General features: G+C 44.4%; 1 protein-coding gene across 1 annotated transcript in view; it reads left to right on the forward strand.

Moving 5' to 3' along the window:
* ZCCHC17 (zinc finger CCHC-type containing 17) overlaps positions 1-17672 on the forward strand; it is a 442101-nt gene that overhangs the window by 147077 nt on the left and 277352 nt on the right. Inside the window, exon 4 of the mRNA XM_044060004.1 lies at positions 15428-15528. Within this exon, the coding sequence (XP_043915939.1) occupies positions 15428-15528 (101 nt within the window). The remainder of the gene's footprint in view (positions 1-15427; positions 15529-17672) is intronic.

Consider the following 17672-nt stretch of genomic DNA (forward strand, 5'->3'; position numbering starts at 1 on the left):
TGAAAAGATAACATGAACTTAGGGAGGTCAGTTCTGGGGGAAGTTTATTCCAAATAGAACCAACAGTGTTTGCAAATAAGGAATCACCTGATTTATTATGAGATTTCAAAGTAGTAACTAGTAGCCTGTTGGTTGATCTAAGTGTAGTGAGATTTTTGTAAGGTGTGATGAGATTATTTAGTATGGGTGTGTTGGCGGGGTAATGTAGAATTTTAAAGGTGATGATTAGTTGCTGGAGGAGTATTAGGTTTGGAAGTTCAAGCCAGTTTAGTTTCTTTAAATTAAGACAGTGATGAGTATGAAATGCAGAGCCAGTGGCAAATCTGGCTATACTATGGTAGGCGGTATTGAGTTTTTGAAGATTAGCTTTAGATATGTTGGTAAAGGTAGGTGAGGCATACAATAATGTTGAAATGAGGTGAGTTTGGGCAAGAGCCACTCGGGAAGTAGCAGTGAGAAAGGGCTTAAGTCTGTAAAGGGCACCAATCTTTTTATTGACTGACTTGATAGTTAGGTCGATGTGATAGTCAAAATTTAGCTGATTGTCTATGGTGATGCCTAGCAGCTTAGTGGAATAGTCTGGTTTGATGACAGTGCCATTACATGATACAACTGAAAAAGTGATAGGGGTGGATTTAGTGGTTGGGGTGAAAAGTAGAAGTTTGGTTTTTTTGGGATTTAGGAGGAGACAGATATGTTGAAACCATTTTTCTGCTGCAGAGAAGACCAATTGGGTAGCAGAGTGGAGTTGTGCTGGGGACGAAGCAGAGCAGATGATAGTGGAGTCATCTGCATACTGTATACAAGTGGATGTGGGGAGGGAAGTGGGCAGGTTATTTATGAAAATAGAGAAAAGTAGTGGACCTAGGATGGATCCTTGTGGGACGCCAATAGTAACTGGGAGTTGGGAGGATAGATGGCTGTCCCAGAGGACTGCTTGTTTTCTGTTAGTCAGGTATGAGTCAAACCACTGTAATGCTTGTGAATTAAGTGAGAGGGATTGTAAGGTATTGAGGAGAAGTTTATGGTTGACCATGTTGAATGCTTTTGAGAGGTCCAAGAATAGTGCGGAGGAGAACAGGTTGTTGTTACGGTTTTTATTGATAGAGTCAGTGAAGGAGAGAAGGGCAGTGGAAGTACTGTGGTAGGGTCTAAAACCATGTTGTGATTCTACAAGCAATTTGTTATTTAAGAGATAATGTAGAAGTTGATGGTGAATGCAGCGTTCCATTATTTTGGATAGAGGAGATAGAAGGGCAATAGGCCGAAAATTGGAGAGTTCATTGGAGTTTCCCCCTTTATGGAGGGGAATAATATGGGAGATTTTCCAACAGGATGGGATTTTGGATTCCGTTATAGTTCTGTTTATTAAGATGGAGACTGGGTAGGCTATTTCTGTTGCAGCTAGTTGCAGATATTCAGCTGGAAGCTTGTCTGCTGAAGGGGTGCAGGGTTTGAGTTTAGATAGTAGCTTACGTATATAGGTTGTTGAGACGGTTTTAAAGTCTAGCTTATGGGTGCTGTTTTGAGTGAGAGTAGTTTGGAGGATTGGGGACATGGTATTAGCTAGAGAGGTGACTGTTTGAGAGAAGAAATTGTTGAAAGTGTTGGCAATTATGTTAGGTTGGGTTTGTGCTAGGCTGTCTGGGGTAGGTGTTTTGGTATTGCCTGGATGGAGTAGTTTGTTTATTCCTGCCCAAAATTGTTTTGGGTTTTGGTGTTGGTTTTGTTGGTATTGAAGGTGATAGTTTTTCTTGTCCAGATAGATAAGCTTCTTTGTTTTGTTTCTCAGACACTTAAAGTTTTGATGGTCAATTGGGTTTTTTGTGGACCTCCATTTAGACCATAGTTTATTTCTAGCTCGCATAGTTTGTTTAGTTGTTTTAGAGAGCCATGGGGCCGCTTTGGAACTGACTCTAACTAAGCGGGATGGGGCATGCTGGTTTAGAATTTGTAGGAAGGAATTGTTGAAATGGGTTACTGCTTCATCTATTGGGAGGTATTTTAGAGTAGACCAGTTATATTCCCTGAGTTCATTTTGAAAGGATACTAGGTTAAATTCTGTTTTGTTGTATTTGGTACGATATGTAGTTGGTTTGGGATTGTTAATTTTTACTTTAGTGATAAAGGTAAGGAGGTGGTCGCTTATATTATCAGGGAGTATTCCTGTTTTGTAGGAGAGGGGATTGTTGTTGGTCATAATCCAGTCTAGAATGGTTTGTTTGTGGGTGGATTTATTTATCCTAGTAGGGGAGTTGATGGTTTGATGAAAGTTAAAGAGATTAAGGTGAATGGTGGGAGTGGGGGATATGCAGGAGTTCCAGTCAATGTTGAAATCACCTAAGATTATGGTTTCTTGAGGAAAGTTACAGGAGACCCAGCTAAGTATATTCTCTATGGTATTGATGTTCTTGCCTGGGGGGATGTAGGAACATATTATGTTTATAGCCTTGGATTTATTAAGTTGGAGTTTGGTACAAAGTATTTCAGCATTTGCTGGGGAGGGGGGCAAAGAGTCAATTAAGGCTACCTGCAGTTCGGATTTGTATAGGAGGGCCACACCTCCACCCTTTTTATTAAGACGATCTTGCCTTAAGGTGGTATAGCCAGGGGGAGTAAATTCGTTGTCTTTGGTACTGGGTTTAAGCCAGGTTTCTGTGAGACAGAGGATATCAAAGGCATAGAAGTGAATTAATGCATGAAGTTGTGTTACTTTGTTGTTAATGCTACGAATATTTAGGTGAGCAATAGAGAGGGAGTCAGTGGTGAAGGGAGAGCTAGTATAGTTATTAGTTTGGTTTGTAGGGGTGGGATTGAGGAGGGTATTGGGACCAGGGTTGGGGTGGATGTCCCCATGTATTAATAAAAGTGTTTGTGGGATTTGAAAGACTTTAGTGTATTTGATGGGTATTATAAAGAACCGTTTGGAGGTTGTGAATTTGTAACGGTGTAGTTTATGGTAGAGGGGGGAAAGGCAGGGACAGGTTGAAAGTATATTAATATGAGTTTGGTCAGGTATGGGAAGTGTAGTTGTAGTAAGTTTGTGTAATACAGGAGGTTGGTTAAGCCTAAGGTGCTCATAGGAGGTAAGAGTGTAGTAGTAAAACAGGATGTTAAGGAGAAGAAGAGGAAAGATTGAGTTAAGGGTTGGAGGCATTATTTCAGTGAGTGAGGGGTTAGTAAGTGTAGGATTGTGTGATATATAAAATAATAGGGTGAGGTGGTAAGGATTTGCTTTAAGAGAGAGGGTGTGGTTTTAGGAGAAAGAAGTTAAAGGTAGTTGTGCAGGAAGTAGAGATAGGAAGTTAGGTAATTAGGGGTGTGTCTAAGTATGTATAAAGGTAGGACCCCTGGGGGTGGGTGGGAATTGGGGGTAGGGTGGGGAGCGGAGTGAGCGTAGCGAACGGAGTGGGGAAGAACTGGACAACCAGTTGCAGAAAACAATCAGGCAAGAAGAGAGAAACAGGTGATAAAGGTAAGGGAGAGCTAAACAGTAGAGAGTTTGAGGAGATTGTATGGTAAGTGGGGGGTAAATGAGATATTGCTGGGTGAGATAGAGAAGTTACTCAAGAGAGAAATAGTAAGTTGCACTGATAAAGTATGGAACAGGAAAGGACAGTAGGATTTGCAATGAGATACCCAGAGAATAGGATAGTAGGAGTTGTGGTAAGAAGGGCGCCACCTAGTGGCCAGGTTAGGAAAGAAATATCAGACAGAGCAAGGAACCAGAGATGGGGTAGAGAGAGGAAAATACGTACCAAGGGCAAAAATAGGGAGTGAAGGAGAGGGGACTAAGAAAGGCCAATCTGGTGGGGGGGGGCTGCTGGTTTACCTGGCAGGGGAGCAAGAATATGTCCTGGTGAGTAAAGTTAAGCAGTACAATGAAAGGACATACTTTCCAAAAAAAAATCTGTGAGGATAGTCTTTGTTAAGGAGAATGTCTGATCCTATTCAGGAATACTGGTTTAGGAGATGTCCACAGGGCCTCTTAGGATAGGGAAGGACAGGAACCCAGGTGTACAATCTGTTATTAGGTAAAGGTTGAGAGAGAAGGAATAAAACAAGCAATGGAGAAATAAGTAGTTAATCAGTCATGTGTGAACAGCATAACTAGCACATATGCTTTAAATACAAAAAAAACAGTACAGAGATATACCCTGGGGCACGCTGTATGAGGCAGAGTAGTTAGACTGCTAAGGACATACAGTGGGGCCCCCAAGGAACAAAACCAAACAGTAGTTACTAGCTACAACAAAGACGTATGGGCAGACAGCAGCAATCCTAATGTCTGAATACAATCAGTATACTAAGCATAATAAACACACAGTCAAAATCAGTTTCAACAGAATAAATGGCTAAAGATAGCTCATCATGAACGCCAGTAATATAATATGGGAGACCACGTGGAGGATTGCCTGGGAAGGGGCACTGCCAAATAGTTGCAGCAAGGGGGGAAAAACAGCTATAGAGAAGATTCTGGGGGATTTAAAATGGTATATAGGTTACAGGAGCGAAAAATAGCTAGATAGCAGTAGTCTTAGAAAAAAAAAGAGAATAAGGGCCTGCCGAGCGGTAAACCGCTACCAGGTGAGCCTTAAAAAAGGCGCTGAAAGGCACATAAACATTCACCTAAGACACGCTAGCAGAGAGCGATAGGAAGAATTGTGCCACTGGGTTGTATTAACGTAGTGTATCAGAGATCGTTAAAAAAGATTAAACCTGCCGAGCGGAAACAAAATAACCGCTACTAGGTGAACTTTGAAAAAAAAGGCGCTCAAGGCACTTTACAATTCACCTAACGACACGCTAGCAGTGGACTATAAGAAGAACGCTACCACTGGGTAGACCCACTCGGTGTAGCATAGAACACCCAATACAAGTATAAACCCGGACATAGAAAATTACAAAAAAGGTACAGATAGGCTTCGTAAGGACATAACCCACATGAAAATTGGTCAGTAGACCAGTACAAGGCTGGCTCCTATTGAGCGACTAGCGAAAGTAGTAAAACACATCAGAAATTTAATGGTTACAGCAAGCGGTAAAGATTGAGATTACCGCTGTGGCTGCTTGATTAATTGTAATGATAGGGGGCAGGCACAAGGATCGCTGGTAACAGTAGAAACCGAGAAAGCAGTTCTCCGGTTAAAACGACCAAGCATAAGGAGTGCTGCAGGGCCAAGAGGAGTGCAGGAGGTCCTATGTAAAAATGGCGTCCCACGTGGTTCCCAACAGCTTAAAAACAAGTTTTATCTATACAGGCATATACAGCTAACCCAGCAGATAAGGCAATTTGTAATTGTAATAAAAAGAATAATCTCACCAGGAACAGTACACAAATGCAACTAAAACCAAGTACTCACAATAAGTAATATCCACATCAGGAATAGCCACCCCCAAGTCCAAGGAGACACAGCAGCCCAACTAGGGATAGTCTATAGGGAGGAAATGGCTGGAGGATGGGTTTATTTGTAGGATAGAAACGGAAATGGAGCTGGGGGGGGGAGGGGACAGGTAGGGAAGGGGAGGACTAGGAAAGTACAGCCCAGTAAAAAAACAATAGTAAGAGTGTTGATCAATAATCTAAAAGGTGAGGGTGGGGTGAGGATAGAAGAAGTGTTAGAGCAGAAGCTAAGGCAGATGTAACATGGAGAGAATAGTAGTGAGAAGGAGATGATGGTGTAAAGGAGATAGGGATAGTTGAAAGGAGGGGGGCGCAGTAGATGGAAGGTATGAAGGCAGGTAAAAGAGTAGGCGAAAAACAATCAGGCAAGAAGAGAGAAACATGTGATAAAGGTAAGGGAGAGCTAAACAGTAGAGAGTTTGAGGAGATTGTATGGTAAGTGGGGGGTAAATGAGATATTGCTGGGTGAGATAGAGAAGTTACTCAAGAGAGAAATAGTAAGTTGCACTGATAAAGTATGGAACAGGAAAGGACAGTAGGATTTGCAATGAGATATCCAGAGAATAGGATAGTAGGAGTTGTGGTAAGAAGGGCGCCACCTAGTGGCCAGGTTAGGAAAGAAATACCAGACAGAGCAAGGAACCAGAGATGGGGTAGAGAGAGGAAAATACGTACCAAGGGCAAAAATAGGGAGTGAAGGAGAGGGGACTAAGAAAGGCCAATCTGGTGGGGGGGGCTGCTGGTTTACCTGGCAGGGGAGCAAGAATATGTCCTGGTGAGTAAAGTTAAGCAGTACAATGAAAGGACATACTTTCCAAAAAAAATCTGTGAGGACAGTCTTTGTTAAGGAGAATGTCTGATCCTATTCAGGAATACTGGTTTAGGAGATGTCCACAGGGCCTCTTAGGATAGGGAAGGACAGGAACCCAGGTGTACAATTTTCCAAAAAAAATCTGTGAGGACAGTCTTTGTTAAGGAGAATGTCTGATCCTATTCAGGAATACTGGTTTAGGAGATGTCCACAGGGCCTCTTAGGATAGGGAAGGACAGGAACTCAGGTGTACAATTTTCCAAAAAAAATCTGTGAGGACAGTCTTTGTTAAGGAGAATGTCTGATCCTATTCAGGAATACTGGTTTAGGAGATGTCCACAGGGCCTCTTAGGATAGGGAAGGACAGGAACCCAGGTGTACAATTTTCCAAAAAAAATCTGTGAGGACAGTCTTTGTTAAGGAGAATGTCTGATCCTATTCAGGAATACTGGTTTAGGAGATGTCCACAGGGCCTCTTAGGATAGGGAAGGACAGGAACCCAGGTGTACAATTTTCCAAAAAAAATCTGTGAGGACAGTCTTTGTTAAGGAGAATGTCTGATCCTATTCAGGAATACTGGTTTAGCAGATGTCCACAGGGCCTCTTAGGATAGGGAAGGACAGGAACCCAGGTGTACAATTTTCCAAAAAAAATCTGTGAGGACAGTCTTTGTTAAGGAGAATGTCTGATCCTATTCAGGAATACTGGTTTAGGAGATGTCCACAGGGCCTCTTAGGATAGGGAAGGACAGGAACCCAGGTGTACAATTTTCCAAAAAAAATCTGTGAGGACAGTCTTTGTTAAGGAGAATGTCTGATCCTATTCAGGAATACTGGTTTAGGAGATGTCCACAGGGCCTCTTAGGATAGGGAAGGACAGGAACCCAGGTGTACAATTTTCCAAAAAAAATCTGTGAGGACAGTCTTTAAGGAGAATGTCTGATCCTATTCAGGAATACTGGTTTAGGAGATGTCCACAGGGCCTCTTAGGATAGGGAAGGACAGGAACCCAGGTGTACAATAATAAGTAATATCCACATCAGGAATAGCCACCCCCAAGTCCAAGGAGACACAGCAGCCCAACTAGGGATAGTCTATATATATATATATATATATATATATATATATATATATATATATATATATATATATATACTATAACATTTATTTACTCGTACAGTTTTGTCTCTTTGGAAAGGAGGGGTAGAGCCTTGACTGCTACCCCAGAATCAGTTTTAGTTCCTTTTGTGGAGCTGGAGGAACCATGACGAGTGGATGGGAATGAGTGGCCAAAAGCAAGATGTTATGTGATCCTATCTCGCCTACATTCTGACTGATGGGCTCGGAGCCGATCCCTCGGCTCCGACTCGGCACGCTTATGCTATAGAGCGAGGCCTCTAATTGGCTGAGCTATCTTTATCCCAGGATGCACCACCACTAATCCCCCAGATCTCGTTTGCCGCTTACAGAGCTTGGACGTGGTCTCAACATTGGCTGGGCTAAGTACTATATTTATAGTCTCTTTTCCTGTCAGTAGTTCACTCTTTTCAACCCAAAAGCTGTTTTAACGGCTATTTTTTGTGTACGAGTGTGTTTCTTGTTATTTCTTTGAGTTTAGCTTAAAATTTCCTGTCAGAGAAGGTTCCGTTTAAGTTAGAGGGGCCTTCCCCTGTTCTAACTACTTTAGTGGTTGTGTGTGGGTCAAGTACCCGTTTGAGTTAGAGGGTCTTGACCCTCCTTGTTTTTTTCCCTGTCTCTTTTTCTCTGTGTAAAAAAAAAAAAAAAAAAAAAAAAAAAAGAGGTTTTTCAGTTTAAAATATTCTGAGTTTCTGGCAAAAGTTTTTCTTTGTACCTGTGTCTTAAAGTTTCTGTTGTGGTCTGTGTTTTCTTGTAGAACTATGTCTAAGGAACATAAACCCTTCGGGTTCAAAAAGTGCACGAGGTGTGGTTTCAAAATGTCCATAACGGACGACCACTCCTCGTGCGTCTATTGTCTTGGCGCCAAACATCTCCAGGAATCGCGCAGTGTATGCCATGCGTTTTCCTCCCGAGTCCTCCAGGAGAGGAAAAACAAATTAATCCTTAAAGGATTAATCAAGCCTTCTTTCGAGGAGGCTTTATCTTCCTCTCCGTCTCCTTCTAAGAAGAGGAAAGCGCCGGCTCCGACCAGTCAGTCGGAACCGACGGCTAAAAAAGCAAAGCAGACTTCTCCATCGGCTCCACGGACTTCGGAGCCGAGGTCGGAACGGTCTGCCTCGATGCCTCCAGCCTCGACTCCTCTGGTTTCGGAGCCGAGGTCTGGGGCATCGAGAGGCGGGTCACCCTCATCGGCTCCACTGATATTGGAGCCGATAAGGGTCATCGGCTCAGACACTTCCCCCTCGGAGCCGAAGTCCTTATCGGCGCCGAGGGAAATTTCCTTGAAGGTTTCCTCGGAGCCGATAATTGTTGAGTCCTTTCGGAGCCGGTCCCCGAGCCCTTCTGAGCCAATGGAGAAATCGGTTCGGGCCCGATCGGTATCCTCGAGATCTTCCAGGATGTCTGATTCGGACATCGACAGGGTGCTCCTTCGACTCTTCCAGTCTCCGGTGTTCCAAAAGATGGTTTCGGCTCCAGCCCATTCGGCTTCGGAGCCGATGGTCCACTCCCTTACTGTACTTCCTCTTCCAACAGCTTCGGCACCGTTGGAGCAGGTGTTGGTGGAACCAGTGGAGGTGTTAGGGTCAGGCCCGACCCTTGCTCCGACTCCGGCCCCTGGGTCGGAGTTCAGTGCATGGACTTCTTCCTTCGGCCCTGGGGGGGGGGCTTCGGGATTGATACCTTCGGTCCCAAGTCTCCCTCTTGGTGCGTTGGCGGCGGGAGTACCGTCCACTGTCGTGGCCACGGAGGGGGGACCTTCCCAGGATTCTGGTGGTCCCGCCTTCAGGGCTATGAGGAGTGCTTTGGCCAAATCTTCTTTGGCTACCTCCACAGTTTCCCCAGCTCCTTCCCTACATTTGGAGACTGGGTCGTTGGCAGTTCCCCTGTCCGCAGACAACGGAGCCCCTGGGCCTCAGGTTACCCCCGCTGGGGTTTCTCCCCCTCCTGGAGGTCCTTCTGAAGCCTCTTCGGAAGAACCTCCCACGAAGAAAACGTGCAAGAGGAAGCACGTTGACTCCCCTGACGAGTCTTTGACATCTGACACCGATCTCGATGATGCAGAGGGGTCCCCCAAGTCATCCTCGGATGATGTCTCCTTTGCAGACATCCTGGAAGCCCTAAAACAACGAGGCGGCTGGCAGTCCAAACCCCCCTCTGCTGATGAATCGGTGTTCCTGAAGGCCTTCGGGGCTCAGCCCTCCGCCTCCTGGGTGTCTCCGCCCTTCGACGAGCTCTTGGATTTGATCTGTCGAAGGGTGGGAACCCCGGACTCTGTGGAACCGGTGCCCGCCGTCCAAACAAATTTCTTTCGGCCCCCAGATAGAGAGAGTTCCTACGAAGGTGTGGCTGTGGATGCTATGGTGGTGGCATCTGCTACACAGCAGGATGTAGCAGAGGCTTCTACGTCCGTCCATCCTCCTAATAAGGAGTCTAGGAGCATGGATTGGTACGGCAAGCGCACCCTAAGTTCAGCGGCCTTTACCCTGAGGTCTTTGAACTACCTGACGCACTTTACGAGATTCCAGAGGGATCTGATTAAGGAGCTATCCGATACCCTCTTAGGTAACCTGCCTGAGGAGCTGGCCCAGACGGTTGGATCTCAGCTGGCTACAGTGTCATCCATTTCAAACTCGTCCATGAGGCTCATTTCGTATGCGGCCGAAGGGGCGAGTAGAGCGGCGGGTACAGGCATTGCTCTACGGAGACAAGCCTGGCTCCGCCTGTGTCATTTCGCGGAGGCCTTCAAGTCTTCATTCACCGACGCCCCCTTTGATGGTTCCTCCCTGTTTGGGCCCAAGGTGAAAGACACACTTACCCGCTGTGAACAGGAGGGTAAGACTCTGACTGCCGTAGGGGCATGATTTTCCACTCCCTTTCGGCCTTATCCCAAGGCTAAAAGAGGAGGGAAGATGTGGTTCTGGAGATCGCAGAAGTCTTACCCTTCTCAGCAGGAAAGTTCCCCCTCCAGAGGCAGAGGAGGGGGAAATTCATCAGGAAGACACCGTCCCAGAGACGGCAGAGGCCCCCGCAACACTGGAGACCGCGAGTCCTTTCGTGGCTCTTCAGCCTTTCATAGTCCCTGAGGGATTGCCCAACTGTGCTGCTCCGGAGCCAGTCGGGGGTCGTTTTTCGAAGCACCTAAAGGCCTGGGAAGGGATCACTCAGGACCGATGGGTGCTTCGAATTATCGCCGGAGGTTACTCCATCCCATTCTGTTGTCCCCTCCCTCAGTCCAAAAGAATCCCGGACCCGCCACCCAGTCAACGGGATACCGCAGCCATAGAAATTTCAAAACTGCTGCAAAAAGGAGCCATCCAACCGGTCCCCCCAGACCAGATCGGATTAGGGACTTACTCAAGATTCTTTTGGTGCCAAAAGACCGGGGACTTGAGGCCCATTTTGGACCTAAGCAACCTAAACCGTTCAGTCAAGAAGTCCAAGTTCCGAATGGTCACTATACAAACCATTCTTCCATTGTTGGAGAAAGGTGTTTGGATGTGCTCCATAGACCTCAAGGACGCGTATTACCATATCAAAATACATCAAACGTCCAGGAGACACTTGGGCTTCAGCCCAGCAGGCAGTCATTTTCAGTTCCGTGCGCTGCCCTTTGGTCTCACCACAGCCCCCAGGGTGTTCACCAAATGCTTGGCAGTAGTGACTGCTCATTTGAGGAGTCTAGGATTCCAGGTGTTTCCGTACCTAGACGACTGGCTTCTAACTGCCACCTCCAAGCATCTACTTCTACGGAGCCTGCAAGCCACGACATCACTGGGCAATTCCCTCGGAATCACCTTCAATTGGCCAAAGTCTGTGTTACGGCCATCTCAAAGGATAAGATTCATAGGGGCAGAGATAGATTCAAACCAGATGCGGGTCTATCTACCTGAAGACAGAATTCAGATCATACAAAATCAGGTTCGAGCCTTACTCCCCAGGTCCAAAGCCCCAGCCAGAATGGTCATGCAGCTATTGGGATCGATGTCTGCCACAGTTCTGCTAGTTACCTTGGCAAGGTTACACATGAGAATCCTCCAGTGGCTTCTTTCAACTCAGTGGTCCTTTCAGGAACTCCCTCTCAATCATCTAATATGGATCACAGAATCTTGCAGACGGGACCTTCGCTGGTGGCTAGTGTCCTCCAATTTGGATCAGGGACGACCCTTTGTTCTTCCTCCTCCGGCGGCCATTTTGACCACGGACGCCTCCCAGATGGGGTGGGGGGGGGCATTCCCTGGGCAGGTCAGTCCAGGCCAAATGGCATCCGGAAGAGACCTCTCTCCACATCAACATCCTAGAAATGAGGGCAGTACTCCTGTCCCTTCAAGCCCTTCACTATTACCTTCCTCAGGGCGTAATTGCTGTTCACTCAGACAACATGTCAGTTGTCTGGTACCTGAACAAACAGGGAGGGACCAGATCCTATCCTCTTTGCAGGGAAGCGATGAGGGTCTGGGAATGGGCAGTCTCGACCAAACGCTTCCTAGTGGCTACTCACATACCGGGCAAATCCAATGTCATAGCCGACAGGTTGAGCAGAACCATCCTCTCTCCTCACGAATGGTCTCTGAACATGACTATTACAAGACAGATTTTCAGCGAATGGGGAGTTCCGTGCTGCGATCTCTTCGCGACTCCTCTGAATGCGAAGTGCAAAGATTTTTCTCCCTAACCCTGGCTCGGGAAGAGCCCTATGGACGCGTTAGTCCATCCTTGGCCCACCGGCCTGCTTTATGCCTTCCCTCCAGTTCCTCTCCAACCCAGGGTAATTCAGAAGGCGTCTTTCTTAGGGAGCAAGATGATCTTAATTGCTCCTTACTGGCCTCGTCAAGTCTGGTTTCCCTATCTTCGGAAACATGCTCTGGAAGGTCCATGGTTCCTGGACCAGGTCCCAGACCTACTGATTCATCAGTCGGGACTACTACACCAGTCCCTACACACATTAAAATTGACGGCCTGGCTCCTCCTCTTCCGACCATAGTCAGGAGACATGCACTAGACCCAGATGTAGTGCACATATTGTCTTCAGCCCACAAGTCTACTACGAAGAAACTGTATTCTAGCAAATGGAAAAGGTTTGCTATCTGGGCTCAATTCCGGGGCCTGGACCCCATTTCTACTCCCGTGGCAGAAGTACTTAAGTTCCTGACCTCTCTTTTCAACCAAGGCTCTTCTGTCTCTACCATCAAAGTACAATTGGCAGCGATTTCTAATTTTCATGAATCCATAGACCCATCCTTAATGAGCAACAGGTTGTGTAAGACCTTCTTGAAAGGTGCTGCTCTATTAAGACCTCCGGTTTCTCATCCTGCACCTCCATGGGATCTCGATATAGTATTACGTGCCTTGACTTCTTCCCCCTTTGAACCGGCAGCTACCTGTGATTTAAAGTTTCTATCATGGAAGACAGCCTTTCTAGTGGCAATTACTTCGGCCAGAAGGGTTTCAGAACTTCAAGCTTTGTCAGTGAAACCCCCGTACTTGGTTTTTCATACAGACAGGGTTTCCCTCAGACCAAATCCTTCTTTTGTTCCTAAAGTCTGTTCTACTTTATGCTTGCAACAGTCATTAGAGCTCCCAGTTTTTTTCCCAAAATACTCCAATAAAGCGGAATTTATTTTCCACACACTAGATGTCCACAGGCAGTTACATTTTTATTTGGATAGGACCAAACAATCAAGGAAGACAGATCAGTTGTTTGTGTCCTTTGCAGAAAACAAATTGGGCAACGCGGTCACAAAGGTCACTATTGCCAAATGGATCAGGGACTGTATTACTCAAGCTTATATTTATTCTAACAAAGAGCTTTCCACCTCTGTCAAGGCTCATTCTACAAGGGCTATGGCTACTTCGGTAGCATTTCATTCTAAGCTTGCTATAAGTGACATTTGTGCTGCGGCTACATGGTCTTCCCCGCATACCTTCATTTCTCACTACAAATTAGATGTGGCATCTAGAGGACAAGCTTCATTTGGTTCCACAGTGCTCAGGAGTGTTTTCCAATGAGCCACCCGGGATTTAGGTGCTAGGGACGCTGTCCCATCAGTCAGAATGTAGGCGAGATAGGATCACATAACATCTTTTAGTTATGTACTCACCATAACTTCAGATGTTTGGGATCCATCTCGCCTACATTCCTAATAACCCACCCTCCTTCCCCCTTCCTTGGAAATCAGAGGATATCAGAAGGTCCGATTCCTGTTGTTTCATCTTGAAACATCTAACAATGTTATATAAACAAGCTGTGCATGTGTGCATGAATGCGGACAAACAAGATCTGGGGGATTAGTGGTGGTGCATCCTGGGATAAAGATAGCTCAGCCAATTAGAGGCCTCGCTCTATAGCATAAGCGTGCCGAGTCGGAGCCGAGGGATCGGCTCCGAGCCCATCAGTCAGAATGTAGGCGAGATGGATCCCAAACATCTGAAGTTATGGTGAGTACATAACTAAAAGTTCACATAGGTTGGGAGAAGTCTCCCAAACCAGTCACAATGATGGCTGCCTAATAGATGCTCATAAGATGTGCCAGGAGCACTGTGTCAACTCACACACACCGTTGCAGTCAGTTTGAGTTTGCAGCTAGGGTGATGCCATGTGGAAGGACTCATGCCATGAGCAGACCCATCATTACAACTACAAATTTGTTGGCATGTGCAGCAGAGCTGCCACATGTCAGGACAGAGTTAGGAACTATGAGCAGAAAACCCTGATAGCTGTCTGATGACAGTTGTAGATGGAAAAATAGAAACATCTGATGGTTGATAGGTAGTGAGGAGAAAAATACCTAAAGCAAAAAAAAAAAAAAATGCACAAAAATATAGGGAGTTTTGTGTACCTAATTAATGAACCGTAGAAATATTGACGTTACAGAATAGAAAATGGGACAATAATAATGTTTTCGTTACACAGAAAATACTGAATGTTGAAAAGTAGAGAGAGAGATGACTTGCACGTTTTCTATATGCAGTTTACTGTGTTAAGCTGGACTACACTTATATTTATGTACACTATATTCACTATTGTAACTGCATAAGACAAATATACCACATGTAACTAGATGCAGTAAAGTGTCTTTAGAGTTGTAGTATTGAAATATAAATTATACTTAGAGCTTTATATACAACATGTAGCTATAACAACTGAGAAGGCTTATGCTACAAGGATAGCAGCACATCATTATACAGAGACGTATAAGGACATTAGACAATACAAGTGACAACAGCTACAGGATGGGAAACCATGGGGAGATGACAGAAAAGGTGCGACAGGCATGCAGAGGGAAGACGAGGAGAAAGGAGAAGTGTGAAACAAATGAGAAGAGGGAAGTAGGATGAATGAGAGGCAATGAGTAAAAGGGATGACAAGATGAGATAAAGGAGGAAGAAACAGGGGTAAAGGGGTGTATGGGAGAGCACACGTCCAAATGATGAAAAGAAGGGATATGCAAATTTTAATTCCATTTTCTATCCATGTTTTGACATTGTAAACTGCTTCTTAAACTAAACGTTGTGGCATATTCTTGCATCTAAAAATGTTTATATATTTGTTTTTCAACATATTCTTGTATCTGTAAATATGTTTTGTTTATTCTAATGTGAACCTGTTCACCTGGGCTGTGTCTGCAAATGGTCCACTGAAATCAGTGCACTTCCCCAGTAAACAAATCCAAGTAAATAAATAAAAAAATTAGATTTTTTATTTTGTGTAATGCCATACATTTCTTTATGCTGTATTTGTGTTTTAGTAACATATTGCATTTTTGCTGCATTCATATATAGTCTATGTGTGTGTGTGTGATTTTGTGAGATACAAATACATATTTTTTCATGCATGGAGAGAGACTTAATTCGGATTAGGTGCTAAGATGTTGTAACTAATATGCATCAAGGAGCAAGAGCTCATATAGGCCAAACCTTTGAAGTTAATGTCATAAGTGTGTGTGTGTGTGTGATGGGGTTAACGTCAGTACTTAATAGAGGAAGTTTACAGCAGAGTACGGACAATAAAAGCTTTCCAAGAGGAGGAACCTGAAAACTCTTCTGAGTTCATCTCTTGTCTTTGTGTCTCTGCAGTCAGGATGATAGGAAAAAACGTGAATTCCGTGATTATGGGAGTCAAAAAATAGTCCTGGAAGCAGTTCTAAACACAGTATGCAAAAAGTGTGGCTGTAAAGGTATGTACATCAGCTGTCCTAATAAAATAGTTAAAAACAAAACACATGCATCAGTTACTAAAGGGAACATGACTGATTAACAATTCCTTCTGTTTTTTGACATCCAAGATACAGTATAATCTTATTGTAGCATTTAGGGATTTTTTGCTGGCTTGACCTAATGAAGTAGTACTTTGTTATGGTAGTAAAGATTTGCAAATGCAGTGCAGTGATAAAAAAATGAAGCTGTATGAACCCGGAGCCAAAATAGAATAGCAGTGGCCATCTGTGCATGCAGCAAGCAATGTTTATTTGTTGACTGAGTATTCTCAGTGGGGTCACCAATATGGACTCTTTTCAAAGTAGAATATGACAAGGGCATTTACATATTTAACTGTTTTATTACTTGTTAGCTGAGCTGGATGTCAGTCTAGTTTACCTTCAACTTTACTTACAACTTCTGCTAATAGCCATGTAGTATAGGTAACCATTTCCGAGCATTGCATTTTTTATACATTTTCAAAGGCAAACCCACTAGGCACAATTTCCTGTATTTTTTTAAGGGGTGATCCATTAACAGTGTTTGGTTGAAGTGACGTACAGTTACACAGTCACTAGGTGGAGACCACATGAGTCAAACATAGGGGCTGGAGCATGAAGCCATTCACGACTCATATGTGTTGCTCACAAAACATTGATGTCCCATATGTGTGGGTCACAATTAGTGTTTGAAGCAAGTCAGGAGAGATCTTAAGGTTTTAGAAATGGGTACCCATCTAGATAGAGGGAGTATTGTACCTGAGTGCACTTTTGATAAGTGCAAGTCTAAATGTGTGACTTAATATTGGTTTCCAGAATGGGGAAAGTCACAAAAAAAATCAGACCAGTGTCTATGGGGTCTGCACTCCCTATGCTGTTGATGTTTATTAAAATCAACTGCGAGGTTGCTTTATATCTGACTAGAGAGTAAAACTTTATTCAGGTGATGTGTATCTTTTAGCCATATTTTCAGCTGATTCGGAAAGTGTCCCCATTGCATTTGATGATACCCCCTACCATCTCACTCCTGCTATGTATGGATTCAGAAGCACATCTCTCAGAAGTCTGAATACTGGACTTTTTGGTAGCCTGTTTTTGTCAGCATAAAATTGTAATCCACCATAATCATTGTAATAGTGGTAGAAGAGGTGGATGAGTGGAAGGGAAGAATCAAAACCTGTTACAGGGACAACACAAAATTACATTGGCCAGATTTCCAAATCTTTGGGTGCCTTCCACACACTCCAGCTGTTAGGACTGCTTGAGTTGCTCCCTATAAAAATGAATGCTGTATTACTTCAGAGTTTTTTTGCCACTGAGAGAGACCTTCCTCAGAGGACCCTTTGATTCTGTCAGTCTTCTAGCAAACCTTCAGTAGCTGTGCAGCTAAGCCCCTGTTGGGTAAAGCCTTCCTAATTTACTAATTTTCATACTAAATATTGTTCTTTTCTTGTAAGATGTTCTATTTTATGAAGAAAAATATGGGCTGTTATTGCAGTGGAGCAATGATGTTATGTTGGAGCTTGTGCAAACTGTTTGTGAGGAAAATGTTTAAAGTTTATCAATTTTATGCAAGTTCTCTCTATCAATAGAGGATATTGTGCTTGGAAGGGGCTTTCAATGGTATCCTTACCTGAGATCCTCTTCTCTGACTGCCATTCTCTGTACTGATTTCTCTGGGCTTCACTGTTTCCTCTCCAGACTCCTTTCCCAGCTTACCAGTGAAGCATCAGTTGGTCTCCATGTTTTTTTTCCTTCCCCAGCACACAAAATAAAACAATTAATTTAAGAAATCTTCTAGAGTTAGTCCAACTCCTAGTTTGCCTCAGCTGCTAGTAGGAGACTCTAATGTGGCCAATAGTTTTTCCTCAGACCAAGCATCTTTTCTGTCCCCTGGTCTTTTTGGTGTAGCCAGGGGTGCACCATGTCCTTTGCATCTGGTTGTCTAGGGAAGGTGCAGGTGAAAGAGCTTCATTTGGCAGGGATGGGTGCTTTTGATGCTGGGTCCAATGATCCTAATAGACAGATGTTATTAATGGAAAATATACTAGGTGAGAAATACTTCCAGTCTGTTTCTTTTTCCACGGACAGGGCAGATTTACTGGAATTTGCCAAGGAACCAATGA

The sequence above is a fragment of the Protopterus annectens genome, chromosome 1.part2 (assembly GCF_019279795.1).
Source record: "Protopterus annectens isolate FY-2018-M chromosome 1.part2, PAN1.0, whole genome shotgun sequence".
Classification (NCBI taxonomy): domain Eukaryota; kingdom Metazoa; phylum Chordata; order Ceratodontiformes; family Protopteridae; genus Protopterus; species Protopterus annectens.